Genomic DNA, 19,913 nt, shown 5'->3' with positions numbered 1-19,913 from the left:
CAGTGAGCTCAGCATATAGATCGCACACACAATCTATCAATAGCAGCAGCTGCTTTTGCTATCACATGAAGCCACCTGTCATCATGCAAAACCCGGATTTTTTATGTATTAAACTCATCATGCCGACCATTATTCACTCCAGCCAATAATGGCCCATTTCATTGTCCTGGTAATGATCAATGTTTCACCATGCGATGGTGTTCCTTTGTTCATTCAAGTATTCAAGTGGCGAGTTCCTGGAAACAATGGCTGTACCTCGTTTTACAACCATCTTTATTATAACAATAGGAAACTTTGGCATTGAAAGAAGCACTTTTCACAGGCACCATAAAGGCAGCTTACCACCTAAAATCACGTACACAGCACTCTTGGATCAAACAAAGAACACTTGTGAAAAGACAATGAGCACGATAGCTACGTAGTAGGTGTGCTAGTATTATAACATGTTGTGTGATCACTGTGGGTAGTGAGCGGTGGTTTGACGCATATCGGAAATGGGTTTTTAATTGTATTATGTATAAGCTAGTCCTTGATGCAACGGGGAGGAGGACATGGCTCAGGGATATTGGAATATGACAATGATAAAAACAAGTGAGAGAAAGAGGAGGAGCGTGCGTGTGTGTGTGTGTGTGTATGTTGTGAGGAGTGAGAAATGGTGGCGTTGACAAAATAACAGAGATGGGGTAATTATGAATGTGGAAGAGAGAGCATCAAAGGATGATGAGATTCTTTTTTTCTTTTCACCCACCTTCCATCTATGTGCATGTGGCTGACAGGGGGATCTAGGATACAAAAATGACGAGGAGGCGTGGAATAAATAGGGTTCTAGACGTTTCTTTGCTGCAAGCCATCGCGATGCAAATTGACCGAACTTCCTGTTGGGGTACCAGCCACAATGCCTTGATAATCTAAGCGATAAATCTTGGGAGGCAGATTCTTGCCAAATTGACGGTTCACATGGTTGGCACAAAGCAACGCCGATACGAGGACAAAGAGATGCAATGGAAGGAGAGAGAACGCTGTGATCCACGTATATTTGAGAAAGTCCTTTGTAAAGTTTTGATACTTGAACTTGCAACCTGGCAACAAGGTGCGAGGGAAACACTTGTTGGATCGCTCATGGAAATCCGTAAATGACTTGTAACCACAACAATGAAGCTGAATAGATACAAAGAATTAAGGTTACACACATCGTGAACAATAGCAAAAGGGGGGGGCGCAACTTACATTGGCCTGGATTCTTGCTCTTCCATCGGTGGTGAGGTCGTAATGCCATTGGTACGACAATTTACCCTATTATTAGAGAGAGAGAGAGAACCACACGCCATGAATGTCCAGGTCTTTTTATCCATAATGAAAACAAATGTAACCCACCTCAATGTTCCACTTGGCTTTTCGGTAAGCAATGTAACCAATGGCAGTGATCATACCAAAGCAGACCCACATAAACAGATTGTAGATGGTAAGGATACCTCGATGATTCAGCATAATGCCGACAAAGCCCAGCAAAGAAGAGAATAGACAAATGACACCCGTGGCTGTAATGACTATGATGTTGCGTCAGGAATTTGCTTACAATACAAGGTGCATACATGCATACATACCATTAAGAATCATGCGTTCACCCACAATCACGACATCAGCTCGGAGATAGACTACGCAAGCGAATCAATCACACCATCCTCTATCCTATACCCTTCCTTCATACTCAATCTTACATTTGAAAAAGGTCAAGAGTGCATATAACAAGATGGCCAGACCATAGCAGAACAACTAAATGACCCCATATTAGATGAATGATAATAGACCAAAATAGGAGACATTTACCAAAGTATTTGAGAAAAGGATCCACCATTTCCGTTTTGTCCAAATCTGGCGCTTCTTTTGATCAGGATCAGGCACATATCGTTTCATCACGTGTAAACTATTGGATTCCACCGAACTACGTGATGACGCTCCAAATGAGTGGCGCGATTCCGATCTCATCCATGGCAATACAGGCTCGGGCAAGTCTTCCACGGAATCCCATGGCGAGTTGGCTTCGCTAGAGAATCGTTGTTGTGGGTGGTTGGGTTGAGTTGGCACTGGCAGGTGCCCCATTTCATAGTTGCTGTTGCTCATGGCTATATGTGTGTATGTGGGTTGTTGAATGAATAAAGGAGATGGTCCGTGTGAAACAAAGGTTGTGGTTGTTGTTGCAAATGTATTAGTGTTGGATGATCTCTTAATAATTCTCTCTGTCGCGTGGGTCGATGAAATGACACACACTCGTTCTTGCTCAGATCAAATAAGAGGTGTATAAAAAAAGGGTAGGGGGATAATTCGATCACTAAAAAAAGTGAGCTCGAGAACGAAAAGAAAAGAGAGAGAGAGAGAGAGAGAGGAGGAGGAGGGTTTGATTCTGATACTGAAATGAGATCGCCCATGGAAACAAAAGTTTGCGAACACAAAATTAGGCTTCAGGGCGTACAGCAAAGAAAAAGACCGCTATTTTTAGGTTTGGTATCTACTCTTGTTCTTTATCCATCAAGCCACAGTGCACCTCATTTCATTTAAAAATAGTCAATCTCCTTCTTCTCCTCCTCCTCCCTGCTGCAATGAATGAGAAGATGGTCATCATCATTATCCAGGGGAGAATGAACTTGTAAATTGTAGTCGAGCTAGAATCATAGGTCGTTGAATTGAATAATCCTTGTCGGATGATGCTTATCTCGGTTCGCAAGAGAAACTTCCATATCTAAGCCTTCTTGATGCTCTCATTTCTCATGGATCCTTATCATCATCAATGCGTAATCGTCGACTATGTCAGGTTTAGCTCGTTACCTACATGCCGGATAATACACAGCCACACTTTTGACAAGTATCGTGATGTTATATCTAAAACCTATCCTTGCTCTTGAACCAACCGAGCCGAAAGCTGTATTTGTGTGACAGAGGGCGTTGTTGCTTTGAAACAGCTGGTGGCATCCCATCATCGAAGGAAAGGAACAACAGCAGCAGTATTCTTTTCCCTGCATAAGCATAGCACGATAAAAATTAAGAGATTTTGACAGCTGCAGCTGTCGATGACCCTGCCTCCTAGTAACATAGTACGGCGTTCTTTACTTAACATGTCCAATCATTGAATCCAGCCCAATGTATATAACATGTTGCGTTTTTTGTTGGTACCCAGGGTGGATTTGGTATATGTGAAATGGGCTGTCATCAAAAAAGGAAAGTCAATGTAGTACTGCTCGACCTTGTATCACCATCCCTTTTTGCCCAAATCTGAAGGGATCTCAGCCGGGATGCCCATGGCATCATTCACTCTTTGTAATTGGGTCGTTTGTCTTCTTGGCATAACGCAGGGTCAATAAGTATATCATTCATCTTGTCATTGGCCTAGATGATTACCCAATCAGATGGTTCACATTATTCTTCTTCTTCCTTTTCTCTCCCCCCTCTCCCAAATAATGGGTGACAACATACTATGTACATCTTGACCCATAAAGGCTATTTCCATTGATGACCGTTTTACCGAGGATGGGCAAAAAGCTTAAATAATGGCATGCCATCTTGCTGTTTACCAAAGAAGAGCACGTTTCCATAAATACGTTACTTTCCTCTCCTGTGTTTTATTGTAAATTTCTCCCATTTTGCATCATTACACACACTGTTAAGCGGAGAATGGACATCTCCGCATAAAAGCAAACATTGCGCCGGTATGTAACAATCGCCGATGCTCGCATTTAAAGCTGTAATCCTACCCTCTAATATACATTATCAAAGTAGATGAAATCTATAAACAACGAGTTATCAATTAATTATAGCATGTAGGATACGTCATTCATTCGCTGAGATGGACATGTAAACCATGTGTGCGTGCGGCGCCACACACACATTTGCCGTGGTGGCACCATTTTGCATCATCATCATCTAATGGAGGAGGAGGAGGGGTAAACTCAACTTTTATGCAGTAAAATCATTCCACAATGAGGGGTACTACGACAAGGGATATATACTATACAAACGTGATATCGATGATGTGGTATTTCTCTCTCACTCTCTCTTGTTCTTTATGCGACTGCAGATCCATATCCATCTTTTGAAATGCTGGTATTGCTTTGCAACAAACGAGCCTCCTCACTGCTTTCAAGGGATGGTACATGGGAGCTTGGATTTCTTTGAGATGGGTAAAGCGAAGCGACTGAAGTGTCTCCAGAGCCACCGATGGCACCACTACCTTGCTGCTGCTTTGCAATTTCGGCTTCATGCTTTTCATACTTGTCAGCGACCCACATGGCAGCACCCACCACATTCGTCCACATGAACAGCAAGTTGAAGAAGGGGACTAATTCAAGGGCGACAGCCACAGCACCAAAGCTGCAGTACGACCAGCGGTGTTGCCAAGCGTAATGTCGTGATTCAGTAACTCGGAGACCTCGGAATTCAAGATCATAGTGGATATGTTGTCCCCAACTATAAAAGGTGTCAACGTCAACAATGGGCCTTTCATCACACACACACACATATACATAGATACATACCATGCTGGCCATCCATTAATGCAACAAGCAATCACTGTACCGATGACTGGGATTAGATGCAACGGAGCAGTAATGATCCATCCGAGAATCTACAACATCATCATTGGTTACACCGCGTCTTGGCAAGGCAACAACAACAACCCCTCCTCAAATACCTGTGCCAGTACCAATATCAAACCAAGCAACACACTCGAAGACATGCCACGACAGCAGAGGATAACACCATTGACGTCGACGCGATGTTCGAACATACGATCCATACCAAGTGCCTTGAGCGTGGCATCAAATAAGATATCTTGAAAGGTGGCCACGATGATAGCAAAAAAGAGGATATCCAGGATGGCTGATTCCAACAAGACAAAGATAACAGAAACAATCCATGCGAGCCAACTGGGGCAGTTGGCATTAATCAGTGCATGTGCTTGGAGTGGTAAAAGGTAACCAAACGACACCACAAGTGAAAAGATACCAAACGCCAACGTCAGGAGGAATGGACACAATACTTTACGCCATAGCTAGTAATGTGTTGGTGTACGCATTAGAAAAAAAAAAGTAGTCAAAGTGCTCATGTCGTACTTGCCTGTGGATGCGTAATGAAATAAAAGACACCTGAAAGTGGGTACGTGTAAGGGGGTGCCATGATCAACAGTGGCTCTCAATGGTGTGTGTGTTGTGTGCCGGGTGAAAGAAAGAATAGTAGTAAAGGGTACTTTATAGGTGGGAGCGGAAAGTAGTCCTTATGCATTGTAACACACAGCGTATCGGATGTACGAGATAAAATGGCCACATCACTGCTGCAGAGTGTGCAGATCGCGACACATTCCTTTGTAATGTAGTACATTTGCTATAGAAGTTCATGCTGTGACATTAACACATACCACATCAACAAGTTGTCGTTCATCATTAAAACAATACGAATGCGGATGCTGCTCTGCGTAATGACATTTTAGGCAAAGAACGATTCATTTGGCCAATCTAATATACGCTTTATCAATGTGTTATTATGGTTAATGCAATATCAGGTATGCGGATGGAGGACGTATGATATGCATTGTCGGATGTCGTTTTTAACATTTCCGACGACGACGACGATCATCCATGATGGTGTGCAGTAACGGCTTTCCCCTCTTTCTTTCCTTACAAGCAATCGTGATCTTCAACAAGAGCACAGGCCCATAACAACAGCAGTATTGGAACATGGAAAGAGAGCATACTTTTGTTAAACACACAAAGGTCAAAAAGCTTGTTGTTGTTACACGCCAACCATTTGTGGGGAGGTTCATTATTATCCTCCGCGTGTGTATGTGTGACCCAATGTTGCCACATTCGATAAGGATTGTTAAGTGAATCCATCGCATGAAAGTCTATGCATCCATTATAATGGCGTCCTTTTTTCTTTCTCTTTTGTATTCTCACGGCTGCAGATGAATTTCTCCCCTTAACCAGCTGATGGATCAAATGCCCACCCCACACACTTCGACTCACGGATGATGAATGGCATAAACAATGTATGTATGTATGGGTGTATTTGAATATGGATATACAATGAATCATGATCAAGTGAGAGTAATAGTAGTAAGAGTAGCAGTGGTAGTAATAGTAGTAGTAGTAGAAGTGGGTCACCCGTTTAAGCATCTCGGGCTCTGAAATTGTAGCTCTCATTAGGCCTTGATCAACGTCACCGTGAGCAATCCCACCGTGGGCAATCCCCCCTTCTCTCGCTTCTTCACTTGTTAGTATATACCTACTGGTGCGATATGAGTGTTGCAGGCTCGGCATCGTCACGAGGAACCCATTCCCGATCCAGATCACGCTCACGATCAAGGTCGCGTTCTCCACTCTACAATGACGGCCGTTACTTTCCACCTCCACCACGCTACACAGCTTCCCGTTACGATCCTTATAGCTACCGACCGAGAAGTCAAATGTCAGCTGCACTAGACGATTATCGAGAATTACGCGAACGAGAACGGGAAAGAGAACGTGACAGAGAACGAATGCCCGTTGGGATGAGAGATGACAGGTACTTGCCTCGAAGCAATAGAGACAGGTACGATAAAACGATCCACTTGCATGCACGCACTCTTTGTATATACTCCTCAACACGCTTCATCATCATTGGATTATGCTCTTACTGATTTGTATTTGTCATTATCAGAGATGTCCGTTATTCACGTTACTATCGAGACGATATACCACCATCTCATCGTTATTCACCATCTTCGTCCATGTTTCCTCCCCGTGATTATCCGAAATCAGCTTCTCTTCGCAATGATGGTAGGTGCACCTCATTGACTTTTGGTATGTTTGCATGACTCACAAGTAAGGTCACCCTTGTAGTGAATTCCGATCGAGCAAAGGATAGCAAAGATGATATGCGTCTATCGACCAGCGGCGGCAGCGGCAGCAACAGTAGTAACAACAACAACAACAACAGCAGCAACAACAACAACAATAATAATAATGGTGGCCATGATTCGTATACACCCTCCTCCACATCCTCCTCTTCTCGTTATGGCAACAACAATGATTGGCATCGTGATCGACGTTACCGAGGTGACGATGAATACCGTTGGCGAGGTGATTTGGATATGCGTCGGGAAAGGTAACACATACACAATGAGATTGAGGCGCCCCCCTTTTTTTGTCTCACTGAGATTAATGCAGCTTGGTGTGGGATGTTACTATTTTCTAGCTTTGCTATGCGATATGAAGGACCACCACCACCACCACCACCTTTATCCATGCCTTTTGCTCCTCCTTTTGGTGGCGATTCCTATCGACCTGATCGAGACCGTGATCGTGATATTCCACCCCATTCACCAAGTGGACCTTATTTTGACAGAGAGGATCGTGATCTTTATCGACCTTCACGTGGTGCTGGTGGCGACAATGATCGATATCGAACAGGACGTTCTGGTGGAAGATCTTGGGGTAACAGCAGCAATAGCAACACCATGCGAAGTCGTGAACGTGATAGAGAAAGCATCAAAAGTCCTCGCAGCGTAACATCGGTTGGTAGTGGATCCCATTGGTCATCATCACGTACAAGAGGAGGAGATGATACCAGATTTGACAACAATCATCGTGATGAAGAAAGAAACACAAGGACAATGGAGCCTTCAGGTAAAGAGTTTGAATGATGGAATTTGTATATTCAAGAAGACTCATTGTTCGTGTAGATAGGGAATCTAGACATCCAAGTAAAGAACGTCATGATCGACCACCCGCTTTACAACGTCTACCCTCTCGACAATCCACCCCTGAACATCAACAACAACAACCCTCATCAGCAAAAACGGATGCATCCGATCACGCCATTCGAGCCATGGAACGTGCTCAACGCAACACAAAATCGTTACCATCATCGCCTATACATGCTACTCCACCTATATCAAAACATGAATCATTGACAAAGTCATCATCGGCAGCTGTGGATGACAAAAAGTCGTTACAAGAATCAGCTCCCATTGTTCCAGAGTCAGCACCCCATTCCACAGTAACAGGATCACCATTGGCTGATGAAGCAGTAGTAGCAACAACAACAGCGACAAAGAATCATGATACGGATGCTTCTGGTGCTATATCTCAACAATCCGTGACGAATGAGCCAACGACATCCAAACAAGTGACTGAAAAGGAATTGACACAGCAGGAAATTGTGGAGAGGATTGGCCAGATTGAGAATGATATCAGCATGTATGAGGAATTATTGGAAGAAGTGACCAAACGTGAGGAAGCTGCTGCTGGAGAGGATCCTATCAGAGCCGAGGAGGAGGAAGAGGAGACAACAACAACCACTTTACGTGAGAATGAGGATCAAAAAGAACAAGATGAACGTGAAGCTGCCAAGCAACAAGCACTCCAAGTGATCAGTGAGGATCATATGGATGTTCCTGATATTGAAAAGTTATCCTTGACAACATCACCCATCATGCGCAAAAAGCCTCAGCTCTTGATCAACCAAGTACGATCGAATGATGAGACCGATGATTTATTATCAGAAAAATTGCTACAACAAAATCGACAGCTTGCACGACAAAACTCACTCATGATCGGTGGATGGCAGGGAAAAAAGGATGATCCTGAGACTTGGTCGAATGAGATTCAATGGTCCAAACCCTTGTACGGACGCATTGAGGATTATCCATGTTACAAGGACAACATTCAACATTTCAACACCATCAAATGTTCAGTGGCTGCCAATCTTGCGGGTCGTAAAGCGGCTCTTGCCAAAAAGGAGCAAAGGTTAAGACGTGAATACAAGCGGTTATATCAAGGTTGGAAGAAACGCAATTTGACTTTGGATCGAATACGTGAGCAACAAGGCAATACGAGACGACGTGGTCATGAAGAATCCGATGAATGTGTGGATGGTGTCAACTTTTCCAGCAACAAGGATGTATTACGCTTTGGAACGGATAACAGCAACAGCAACAACAGTAGCACCACCAAGAACACAAAGAGTAATGGACCATGGACATCGGATGCTGTAAGATCCGAAGCCGAATTGCTTGAGATTATTCAATCGCTTGAATCAGCTGACATGCGTAATCCCGAACTACGTGCTGCCAAAACCACTGCCACTATTCCTCCCATGATATTGGATATCAAAGAACGCATGAGAACGTTTGATGATCGCAGCGGACTTGTGACGGATCCATTGACTTTTTATCACACGGGTGCGGATACCGAGGACCATTGGACCCAGCAAGAAATGGCTGCCTTTATGGAGAGTTACATGCAATATCCCAAGCAATTTGAAAAGATAGCAGCTGCTGTGAAAAGTAAAACGGCACCTCAATGTGTCCTCTTTTACTATCGCAAAAAGCAAAAGATCGATTTCAAAGCACTGGTGAGCAAAGGTCGACGTGGTCGAGCTGGCAAACGACGTGATCGATTGGCCGAAGCCATTCGACGTGCCACAGGTGAAGGACCTGCCTTTTCTACTCGTAAAGCCAAGAGCAAAGGATCTGCCTTGATGACGGATATTGGTGAAGCTCAAGTGTCACGCAAAGCCAAACAAAAGGAGTCTGAACGCAAGAGCAGAGAGTTACGTGAATTGGAAGAAGCCAATGCTTATTGGGATAGTGTGAATGAACGAAGACGTAACAAACGATCGAGTGGATCATCATCACAACAATCTTCCAACGTGGATGAGGGGGGTCAACAACAACAACAACGACGATTTCCACGACGCAAAGGACGTTCACCACAAGCACCTGCTAATTATACCATGGGAGGAGGAGAAGATGGCGATGTTTATGGCGAAATGGATGATGGTGGTGATGCATCTGATAAAGGAACAACGACGACAACAGCACCCACTGCCAAATGGACCGAAAAGGATAAGGAGACAGCCATTGATGCATTCAAACGTCATGGCCGCAATTTCGTGCGTGTATCATCCTTGGTGGGCACCAAGACTGAAGATCAATGCCGCAACTTTTATCACAATTTTAAACGAAAGTATGGACCCAATGCTTTCAATGAAGAATCGGCTACAACAACAACACCCTCTCAATCATCAACCACCACCACCACCAATACGGATAGAATGGGTCTCAAAGCGGATGAAGAAGATGCTGCAGCTGCATTAATGGGAATGTGTCAAATGGATTCAACAAAGTCATCAACGCCACCACCACCACCACCTCGACATGCACGTGCAGTTTCTATTCAATTGGATGAAAGCCGTGGTAGTGATAATGCAACAACAACAACACCTCCTCCTCCAACGACGGGCATGGTTACTGGTAATCGTCGAAGGAGGGCACGTACTTCATCTGGCAAAGTCATTGATAAAGAAACGATGGATGAATGGATGGATGCAGAATTTTCGGGTCGTAGCAATCACCTAGGATCATCCAAAAGACCGGGTCGTGGTGGAGCAGTAGCAACAGCAGCAGCAACAGCAGAAACCTCAAGACGCCCTGCCTATTCTTCTTATTGGTCGGTTGCAGAAAGAACGGACTTTTTGCGATATCTCGAGAAATACGGCTGTGATTGGGAAAAAGTGGCGAACGCTTTGACATCCAAGACACCTACTCAAGTACGCAATTTCTTCATGAACAATAATGAAAAGATGCAGTTGGATAGTATTGTGAAACGATATGAGGAGAACATGATGCACTTACGGCAACAGCAAGACCATGTGCGATACAACAACAACACCAACAAAGCATCACACTATCAACATCATCATCAACCACAACCACAACCTCCTCCTCCTCCCATACACAATTTGCCATTTCCAAGTGCCATTGTCACAGAGCAACCAAAGCCATATCAACCAATGGGTGGACCCTCACAACAACAACAACCACCTTCATCTCATATGGATCCCCGACTTGGTTACTTTACCCCGTCTCCTCCTATACCACCACCTTCACAACAACAACAACATCCTGTTGCTGCACCACCACAACCACAACCACCACCTATAACGTCTCCACCTTTGGTTCATCCCTACGCAACAGCACCTTATGCAACATCATCACCAACGCCATCTACTGTATACGATCCTCTTCAACATCATCGAACCACACCACATCATTCTCATTATCCACCACAACAACCACCTTCTTCTGCTGTTCCATATCCTACCATGCATGTTGATCGACCAGCACCGTCACCACCCGTAGTACCACCACCTTTACGTCATCATCATCATCCACAACAACAACAACAACATCCTCATCATCACAACCCAATACCACCACCACCACCATCAGCACAATCACATCCTGTACAAAGCGTTTCAGAACCAACCTCTGTGACCAAGGTGGCTGACTTGCTCAACAATGACGAGCCCACCGATACAGCTAGCCAGAGTAAGAATTGGGAATCTTGGTTTTCATAGCCAACCATTGTACATCTACATGTAATGCAATAAACAGCCATCTTGTCATCTACACGTCGCGCGTATGCAGTAACACCTCAACTTTGTCACACAAAGGCAACAGTGGATACATAGTAGACCGACAAGCAACCGATATCATCTTTTTATTCATCGTGTGACAATCATCATGCACCACCACCTATCAGTTCCGACAAGGTAGGCAGATGACACTTCAAAGTGTGAAATGGGTTGGTTGATACGTATGATATGGATACATGTTGATGTAATATGATGCCTTGTAGTGTGTTCTACATTTCTGTGTGTGTCATGTTTGGTATGTGTGATCATGTGGGATGGGGGAGGGAAGAGAAAAAGCTCAGCTTCGGGCGCTTGGACATTGTAAAGCAAACAGCTTGTGCAACTGACCCGCTTTTGAAATAGCCAAATCCGTCGTCGTATACATTGGTGCGTGTGTGTGTGTGGTGCACATCATTCCTCCTTCTTTCTTACATGGCCCTTGTCGTCTTTTGGTTGTTCTTTTCCTGCTATTGATCCCTCTTTTTGATATGCGGAAAAAATGGCCAATCATGCTTATATCCCTTCACGTATCCTCGGACAAGACGATCTCTCCACTTTGACCTCTTTCAATCTATACGATGCGGCACGAGATGAAGGCGATCAGGACAATGTGTTTTCGAGAATCTTGCACAAGGTTCGCGGCGCTGTCACCAGCAATGAGTCTTATCAACCAAGTCATAGTAGTTCATTTGTATCATTATCTTCAAAGGTAAGCAATTCTCCCCCCCCCAGTACCAAAGGATGACGAACTTTGTTGACAAGCATATATATAGAGCTCTTCGAGTGGTGGTGGTGTTGGTGTCATGGACGATCCAGGAACAACAACAACAACAACAACAACGATGGCAGCAGGATGTCATGGTCGACTTGAACAACAACTTTATCAAAGGAGACCCTCAACCACCCATAATGACATGATGGATGACACCAACGTGTTCCCTGCCGAGAGTATTTCTGCACGTGGGTCATTGGATGACACGGCCATGCGATGCGATGAAGATGGTGGACCTATTACAAAGATGAATTCGAATGACAGTGATACACAATCGGTGATGACCAACTTTTCAGTCTCCAATTATCATTCATTGAATCGCGTCATTGCTCAACTACGAGGCGAGACTATCAAATCAGTCAACACCGAATACTGGATGCCCGATGAACAATGCAAGGAATGCTTTGATTGTAATGCAAGGTTCAAGTTTTATCGTAGAAAACATCATTGCAGGATTTGTGGTATGTATACAAGATGTGAATGAATATCAATGGATGAAGAAACTAAGAAGGGCATCATGTTAATAGGTCAAATCTTTTGTGGGAAATGTGCATCGGATATCATTCAAGGAGAAAGAATTGGACAAAGTGGACCTGTGCGAGTATGCAAGTTTTGTTTCTCAAAGCTACAAGCTCAGGAACGGCAAAATCAACAAGATGCTACGTCTGTTTATCATCATTTGGATCATGAAGCACATTCGGATATTGATCCCGATTCCATCGTCGGCTTATCACCCGTGCTACCAGGCCATCGACCCCCTATCACTACACCCAAGATGCAGATTCCAACCACCAGCATCAAATCTCATAAAGTAGGCGACTATGGTGGTGAAAACTCAACAACATTGGCTCTTGAGATACCAACAACCCACAGCTTATTACCTTATGCGCTTGTCAACAATTCGGCAGGTCACTTGCCTCCACCACCACCACCACCTACTCCTCCACCGCCTCCTCCACCGCCACCACCACCTCCTCCACCTCCACCTTCATCATCATCATCCACAACGGCTGCTGCTCCCACATCGACTACTACTACTACCAATGCTGTTGTTAATCAATCATCCACATCTGAGACGGATCTCAGTCTCAAGAAGCTACTACTTGCTACGATTCGACCCCGATCTCGTACCAACACCATGACGTCCACCTCAGGTGATGCATATGCATCTGCACCCGGATCACCTATTCCATTCCGACGCAGCTCATCATACAATCCACATTCCAATAATGGTGATGCGGGTGGTGGAACCTTGTTACCATCCAATGAATACATCTTTTCAGGCTATGATAGCGAAGATGAGGATGCTCGCAAATGGGATAAGAGTCCACAGAATCTATTGAATTTCTTGGGTGGTGGTGGTGGTAGTGGCAATCCATCAGGTCTTTTCGATGACAACAACAACAATGAGGATGACATTGCAACAACACCAATGGAATCATCATCCCCTGTGCCTTTATCCTCAGCCAGTAAAATGAGAAGAAAACGTGCAGAAGAATTATGGTCATTTGAACATCGATCCAACAGCATGCGAAGACGACGTAGTTTGACAGGAGCACCACCTACTTCAAATCGATCTGTACGACAACGCACCCATAGTCTTATGCGTAATGCTCCTATCACCACTGCCAACTTTACAGAGGAAGCTGCTACTACTACTACTTCAACATCCACCAACAAAGATGTTGTGGAGAGTCATCATCAACAACAACAACAACAGCCCACCATCATAGAAGATCCAGCACCTACGACGAGTACTAGCAATCCCAACCGATCCTCTTCCTCCTCCATGAATAGGCTGGATGACCATCATCATCATCATCATCATCACCACCTTCAACTTTTACCACCATCAGCACCACGCCGCCATCGACGTGTCAATTCGGCTCCTGTGAATATTGAATTGAATGCAGCTTCGCTTGATCATATGCGTAAGATGCTACGTCAATTGCTTCAAGAGGCTTTGGATCGTACTGGGAATCCGTCGTTGGATCATCATCGATGGGAAGATGTTCTTATGAATCTACTCCTCAAAGTATCCGACAATGTGCAACCCGATATACGTGGAGGAGATGAGATTGATATTCGGCATTATGTCAAGATCAAAAAGATTGCGGGTGGGCGTCCTCAAGATAGCTATTATGTGAAGGGGGTGGTTTGTTCCAAGAATGTGGCACACAAACGTATGGTCAAGACGATCCACAACCCACAAATCCTGATCTTGCTCTTTCCTTTGGAATGGTCACGTGATTATTGGGGTGATCATCAATTGCAATCCATTGACCGCGTATTAGCCCAAGAAAAGGACTTTTTGGAGAAATTGGTGAATCGCATTGTGGCCTTAAAGCCATCGGTGGTGCTTGTCAATTCCAACGTATCGAGGATTGCATTGGATCATCTCGTCAAAGCAGACATCGTGGTGGCCTACAATGTCAAATTGAGTATCCTGGATGCAGTGGCACGTTGTACAGGCGCAAGTATTATTTCGTCCTTTTTGCAGCTCAATACGGATGGCTTGACATTGGGCCATTGTGGATTGTTCGAGACAAAGACCTTGGTCCATGATCTTATTCCCAATCGACGCAAAACGTTCTTGATTTTCAGACACTGTCCACCCGAGCTAGGCGCCACCATCATTTTACGAGGAGGGGATGTCGACACATTGCGTGTCATTAAGCGTATTTTGGATTTCATGGTGTTTGTTGTACACAACTTGAGACTCGAATCATTCCTATTAAGAGACCTCACCAAAATCAGACACGCTATTCCAGCACCACAACCACAACCATTACCTTCAGCCTTGTCAGAGACAAAAGGGGAAACGAGGACTGGAGAGGAAGGCGACAAGGAGGATATGGGACAACAACACATTGTACCCAAAGAACAACCTAGCAGCACATCGTTTTGCACTCAAGATAATATCAGTGAGATCACAGCTGTTGATCCAGCAGCAGGAGGAGGGGCAACAACATCATCCATGGAGCCATTCAAGTGCTTGGAGCCGGTGCATGAATTGATTCGACAATACGAACAAGTGACGTTATCAGCCTCGCCATTGGTTGTATTGCCACCGCCTCATTTATTGCTTCGACTCAAGGAAACGCAATCCAAGTTGGCATCACGGATTGCTGAACAAGCACCTGAAGGAGGAGGTGAATCCATTCCTACCAAGTTATCAGCCATGTCGAATTATTTCAGAAGCTTTGATCAGGTGATGCTTGGTGATCCTGAATATGATCAATTGATTGAAGAGCACCATCATCGATCCAGAGCCATGGAAGCGTATATTGGGAGTGACGGCAATGATACATTATCACCCTCGTTTTATCAACATTTGGTTGTGCTTTACATGTCCGTATGCTCTGTGACAGGTGTGCCATGTCAAGGTCCTGAGATGCGAATGTTTGAATATTATCGACCTGAATCAGATCTCACGCTCGGGCAATACATTGAGGATATTGCCATGGATGCACATACAGCATGCGTATCGACCATGTGTGAACGAACAATGATTGAGCACTATCGATCCTATGGGCACGGCACATCCAAGATCAATGTTGCATTGGAACCGATTCAGGGACCACCGCCCATTATGACCACCAACAACATTCTCATGTGGAGCTATTGCAAGAGTTGTGATGCCAACAGCTTGCTTGTCCCCATGTCCGAAAACAGCTGGAAGTATTCCTTTGGTAAATTCTTGGAGCTCATGTTCTATCAGGCGGAAGATCGATCTGCTGGCAATCAATGGTGTCCTCATGGCATGTTTCGGGATCACGTGCATTACTTTGGATACAAGGGGATGGCTGTGAGATTCCAATATGAGGTGATTGATCCACACGAGGTCCATGTACCGCCCATGCATTTGTACTTGAACCCCAGCACACAAGCCAATCTCAAGGATGCGGCACTCGATGGCACACGCATCAAGATTACACGTTTCTTTGATTCGATTGTGGAACGCAACAAGGGCTTTTTATTGGATATTGTGCAACCCGATCGCGTGGATGAATGCAAAGAACACCTTGCTGACATGTCACAACGTGCCATGGGTGAAAAGAAACAGCTCTTACAGTATTTGCAATCGGTCTATGCAACAACGCCCGCATCGGATACGCTGAGTCTCAACATTGTGCGTATCAAGCTGCAAATGAGTGTTATGCAATGGGATGCCGAATATGCCGACTTTGTACGTCAATACGTGCGTCCAGAACGTGAGCTACGTCGTCATCTTAGAAAAATGTTCCCCACAGAAACAGGGTTCACCAGCATGATTGCTAGTCTCGACTTGCGCACCAAACGTACCATTGAATCGCCTGATTTGCCATTACTTGATGTGGGTTTGGATGGATGTTATGATTATCTCAATCAAAGCCCGCCACCTGCTGCTACATCACAACATACAAAGCTATTAGATTTGCCCATGCTGGGTGAGTCACCAACAACAGCATCACCATGGCTTGAAGAAGAAGCTCGTCTTGATCATCTTATGGAGAACATGAGGCGTCGTGAGAATGGGTCTACAGCAGCAGCAGCAGCAGCAGCAGCAACATCATCACCATCGCACTCATCCGTTACCAAGGCAACGACAACAACAACAACACAACCAATTACCACCTCCACAGCCGATGATGTTGTTTCAAGTGCTGAAGCATCTGATATACTTGATCCAAGCGTGGCACGTCGTTTATCACTCGAATTGATGAAGGATACTACAACAACAAGGAAAGCAATGACTACACAACATGAAATGGATGACCCTGTTTCAGCTACTCCATCTCGACCTCACGTGAAACGACGCACTCACAGCCACCAAAAACAACAACAATCGAATGCATGCATTGAACAACAACAACAACAACAAACAGAGGAGGAAGAAGAAGATGAGACTTTGCGAAGAGCACAACGACGTAAAGCCAATGAGCACAAAAGACTCTCGTTTCCAGCAGCATTGAGTTCGCATGCAGCCATGTTACCGATACTTTCGCATAATGCATACAAGCGTTTTGCAGACTTTTTACCATCCGATCAACAAAAACAACAACAACCGGGTTTAATGACTGAATTGGCATCTTCGAGGAGTTCGCCTCCACTTGGCTCCAAACAGCAACGCAAAAAGAATGAGAAACGGCAACAACAAGAGGATGAGAGCCAACAACCTACGACCAAACGTGAATTAGCATTGAGTGGATATCGATATGGATACAAAGGCTCAACAGAACGTGGTACAGCAGCAACACGACGATTACCCCATGCAGCAAGACCCTTTTCTCGGCAACGTCCTCTTAGTATGGAAATTACACCTGCATCCTCATCATCCTCGTCTCAGCTGGAGAATCGACGTATAGCAGCAGATCGCAATGTAAAATTCATCACCACCAACAATACGTCGGCGGCAACTACCAACACCACCACCACCACGCGTCGTGAAGGTGTCAAGGCATCACGTAGTGTACGTCAACGACTCCCTAGTCGATCATCCATTGAAGTTTATACGACCATCCGTGAACTTGTGCGTGAAGAATCAGATGATGAATTCCAACCCAGTGATTCGGATAATGGTGATGATGATGATGAACAACATGAACAAGAGGATGTGGAGGAACAAGCAAGTCCTATCTTTTCATTATTGTATACGGATGAATACGATGAATCCTTGGGTCGCGAGATACTTCCTCATCATTTGCAACGACTGAATCATCGCAAACCTGGTATTGCCAAGGTTCATCAAGACACGGAAGAGGAAAAAGTCCCTCATTTGACATTTGACGAAGATGATGATGATGGCACCATTACAGAGGAAAAGAAAAAGAAAGCTTGCAACATCCCACCATCACCTTCATCATCGCCTCATCATCCTCATCAACATAATACGATATCCGATTTTCGATCTGAAAGACGACCCATCCCTACTACTACTGGTGGTCATCATCACGCTGCAAGTATGTCCACCCTTGAGCCTGGTAATCTGGAATTATCGTCGAGTGGTCCTGAACGCAGCTCCTTTTTGCGTGCCATCACCAACATTCTTGCTGAAAAAGGTCTTGGCAATCTTTTACCTCTGGAATACCCGCTGTGAGTATACATACACGCTTTATTATTGGGAGATTCCAAATGTTGATGTTTTTTTCTTTGTAGATCACCCTTGGAACATCTCTTTCCTGGTTCATTGATTGTTGTGGGTGAGGATGAGCCAAGCACGATTATTGCCTATACATTAAGTTGCGACGACTACCTTACCAAGCTCAAGGAAATCCAAAAAGGAAGCGCACAGGCTGACACTACGTTGGGTGGAGATGAACAAAGCATTCATGGTGGTTGTAGCAGCAGCAGCTTGCATGGCGATTACATGAGTGAAAAGGCATCCATGGATGGCGTATCAACAATAGCAGCTGAACCTGCAACAGGGATGGTGATTGAAAAAACACTTCGAAGTAAATCAGGCACCCATATGAAATATTGTAAGTACCATACAGCAACATAGATCCTGTGGGGGGGATGCTGAATCATGATGATGTAGATTTTACCGATAGCACAACAAAGTTCTTTTGCAAGATTTTCTTTGTGGAGCAATTTGATGCATTGCGAAGAAACTGCGGGTGTGAAGAGAGCTATATTGCTTCGCTTGCCAGTTGCTGCAAATGGGATTCCTCCGGTGGCAAATCAGGCTCCGTGTTTTTAAAGACCAAAGGTACGTACGATACACATCTTCCCACTTCAATGGCTAGTATCTCATGCTTTCTCTTTTAGATGATCGTTTATTGATAAAGCAGATATCACGCTATGAAATGGATGCTTTTCTACGTTTCGCACCTTCGTATTTCCAATACATGTCTGAAGCGTTTTTCCACGAGGTAAAAACAAAAGGCACCTACATGGATATGAATAGCCGTTTATTCATCTATTCCTTTAACAGCTTCCCACTGTCTTGAGCAAAAACTTTGGATTGTATCGCATAGGCTTCAAGAACACAGCAACGGGCAAATCAATGAGAATGGATATCCTCGTCATGGAAAATCTGTTTTATGAGCGCGCTGTGAAAAAGGTACGTAGCAGGTCATGGGGTAATACCGTTATTGACTTGCTTGTTTGTAGATCTTTGATTTAAAAGGTTCCATGCGTAATCGACATGTACAAGCAACCGGTCGTGAAAACGAGGTGCTGTTGGATGAAAATATGGTTGAACGTAAGTGCATTGTATTGTGGCACGTGATGACCGATTCTCATTGTACTTTTGTAGTCATGTTTCAATCTCCACTCTTTTTACGTGCTCATTCCAAAGAACTCTTACGAGGATGCTTGCATAATGACACACTCTTTTTATCCCGGCTTGATGTTATGGATTATTCTCTCCTTGTGGGTGTGGATGAAGAAAAACGGGAGCTTATCGTTGGCATTGTTGGTAAGAAGGAAGCGTGTGCGGTATTATGCATACAACTCACTCTCTTTGTTACAATAGATTTTATACGTACCTTTACATGGGACAAGAAGCTTGAGAGCTGGGTCAAAGAATCGGGTATTCTTGGTGGTGGGGGTAAAGAACCTACCATCATTTCTCCCAAGCAGTATCGCATTCGTTTTCGAGAAGCCATTGAACGCTATTTCCTTACAACCCCTGATTTCTGGTCGGCCAAGTTGGGTCGTCGACATTACCATCATGAAGAATTACCTGTCACTTCTTTCTAGAGATACCCCC

At 44.5% G+C, this 19,913-nt stretch overlaps 4 protein-coding genes across 4 annotated transcripts; 2 read left to right on the top strand and 2 right to left on the bottom strand.

Annotated features, from left to right (window-relative positions):
- Nucleotides 1-825: 825 nt before the first annotated feature.
- On the bottom strand, nt 826-2,121 carry O0I10_005066 (uncharacterized protein; the record flags this gene model as incomplete). Its single annotated transcript, XM_058485114.1, has 6 exons — nt 826-1,158; nt 1,228-1,293; nt 1,375-1,547; nt 1,605-1,655; nt 1,719-1,773; nt 1,828-2,121. 6 exons carry the CDS (start codon nt 2,119-2,121, stop codon nt 826-828), a joined length of 972 nt encoding a protein of 323 aa, XP_058344264.1.
- A 1,934-nt stretch (nt 2,122-4,055) lies between these two features.
- On the bottom strand, nt 4,056-5,166 carry O0I10_005065 (uncharacterized protein; the record flags this gene model as incomplete). Its single annotated transcript, XM_058485113.1, has 4 exons — nt 4,056-4,458; nt 4,527-4,615; nt 4,682-5,041; nt 5,107-5,166. The coding sequence occupies 4 exons, from the start codon at nt 5,164-5,166 to the stop codon at nt 4,056-4,058; spliced, it is 912 nt and encodes a 303-aa protein (XP_058344263.1).
- Nucleotides 5,167-6,283: 1,117 nt separating this feature from the next.
- Nucleotides 6,284-11,388, top strand: O0I10_005064 (uncharacterized protein; the record flags this gene model as incomplete). The annotated part of the gene is made up of 5 exons (XM_058485112.1): nt 6,284-6,576; nt 6,685-6,803; nt 6,867-7,131; nt 7,222-7,652; nt 7,709-11,388. The coding sequence occupies 5 exons, from the start codon at nt 6,284-6,286 to the stop codon at nt 11,386-11,388; spliced, it is 4,788 nt and encodes a 1,595-aa protein (XP_058344262.1).
- A 556-nt stretch (nt 11,389-11,944) lies between these two features.
- Nucleotides 11,945-19,903, top strand: O0I10_005063 (uncharacterized protein; the record flags this gene model as incomplete). Its single annotated transcript, XM_058485111.1, has 10 exons — nt 11,945-12,154; nt 12,219-12,678; nt 12,745-18,292; nt 18,356-18,678; nt 18,738-18,908; nt 18,968-19,071; nt 19,134-19,262; nt 19,313-19,403; nt 19,458-19,619; nt 19,677-19,903. The coding sequence occupies 10 exons, from the start codon at nt 11,945-11,947 to the stop codon at nt 19,901-19,903; spliced, it is 7,425 nt and encodes a 2,474-aa protein (XP_058344261.1).
- Nucleotides 19,904-19,913: the final 10 nt, after the last annotated feature.

The sequence above is a fragment of the Lichtheimia ornata genome, assembly GCF_029851405.1.
Source record: "Lichtheimia ornata isolate CBS 291.66 chromosome Unknown scaffold00019, whole genome shotgun sequence".
Taxonomy (NCBI): Eukaryota; Fungi; Mucoromycota; class Mucoromycetes; order Mucorales; family Lichtheimiaceae; genus Lichtheimia; species Lichtheimia ornata.
This window is presented reverse-complemented; position numbering and strand designations above follow the sequence as displayed.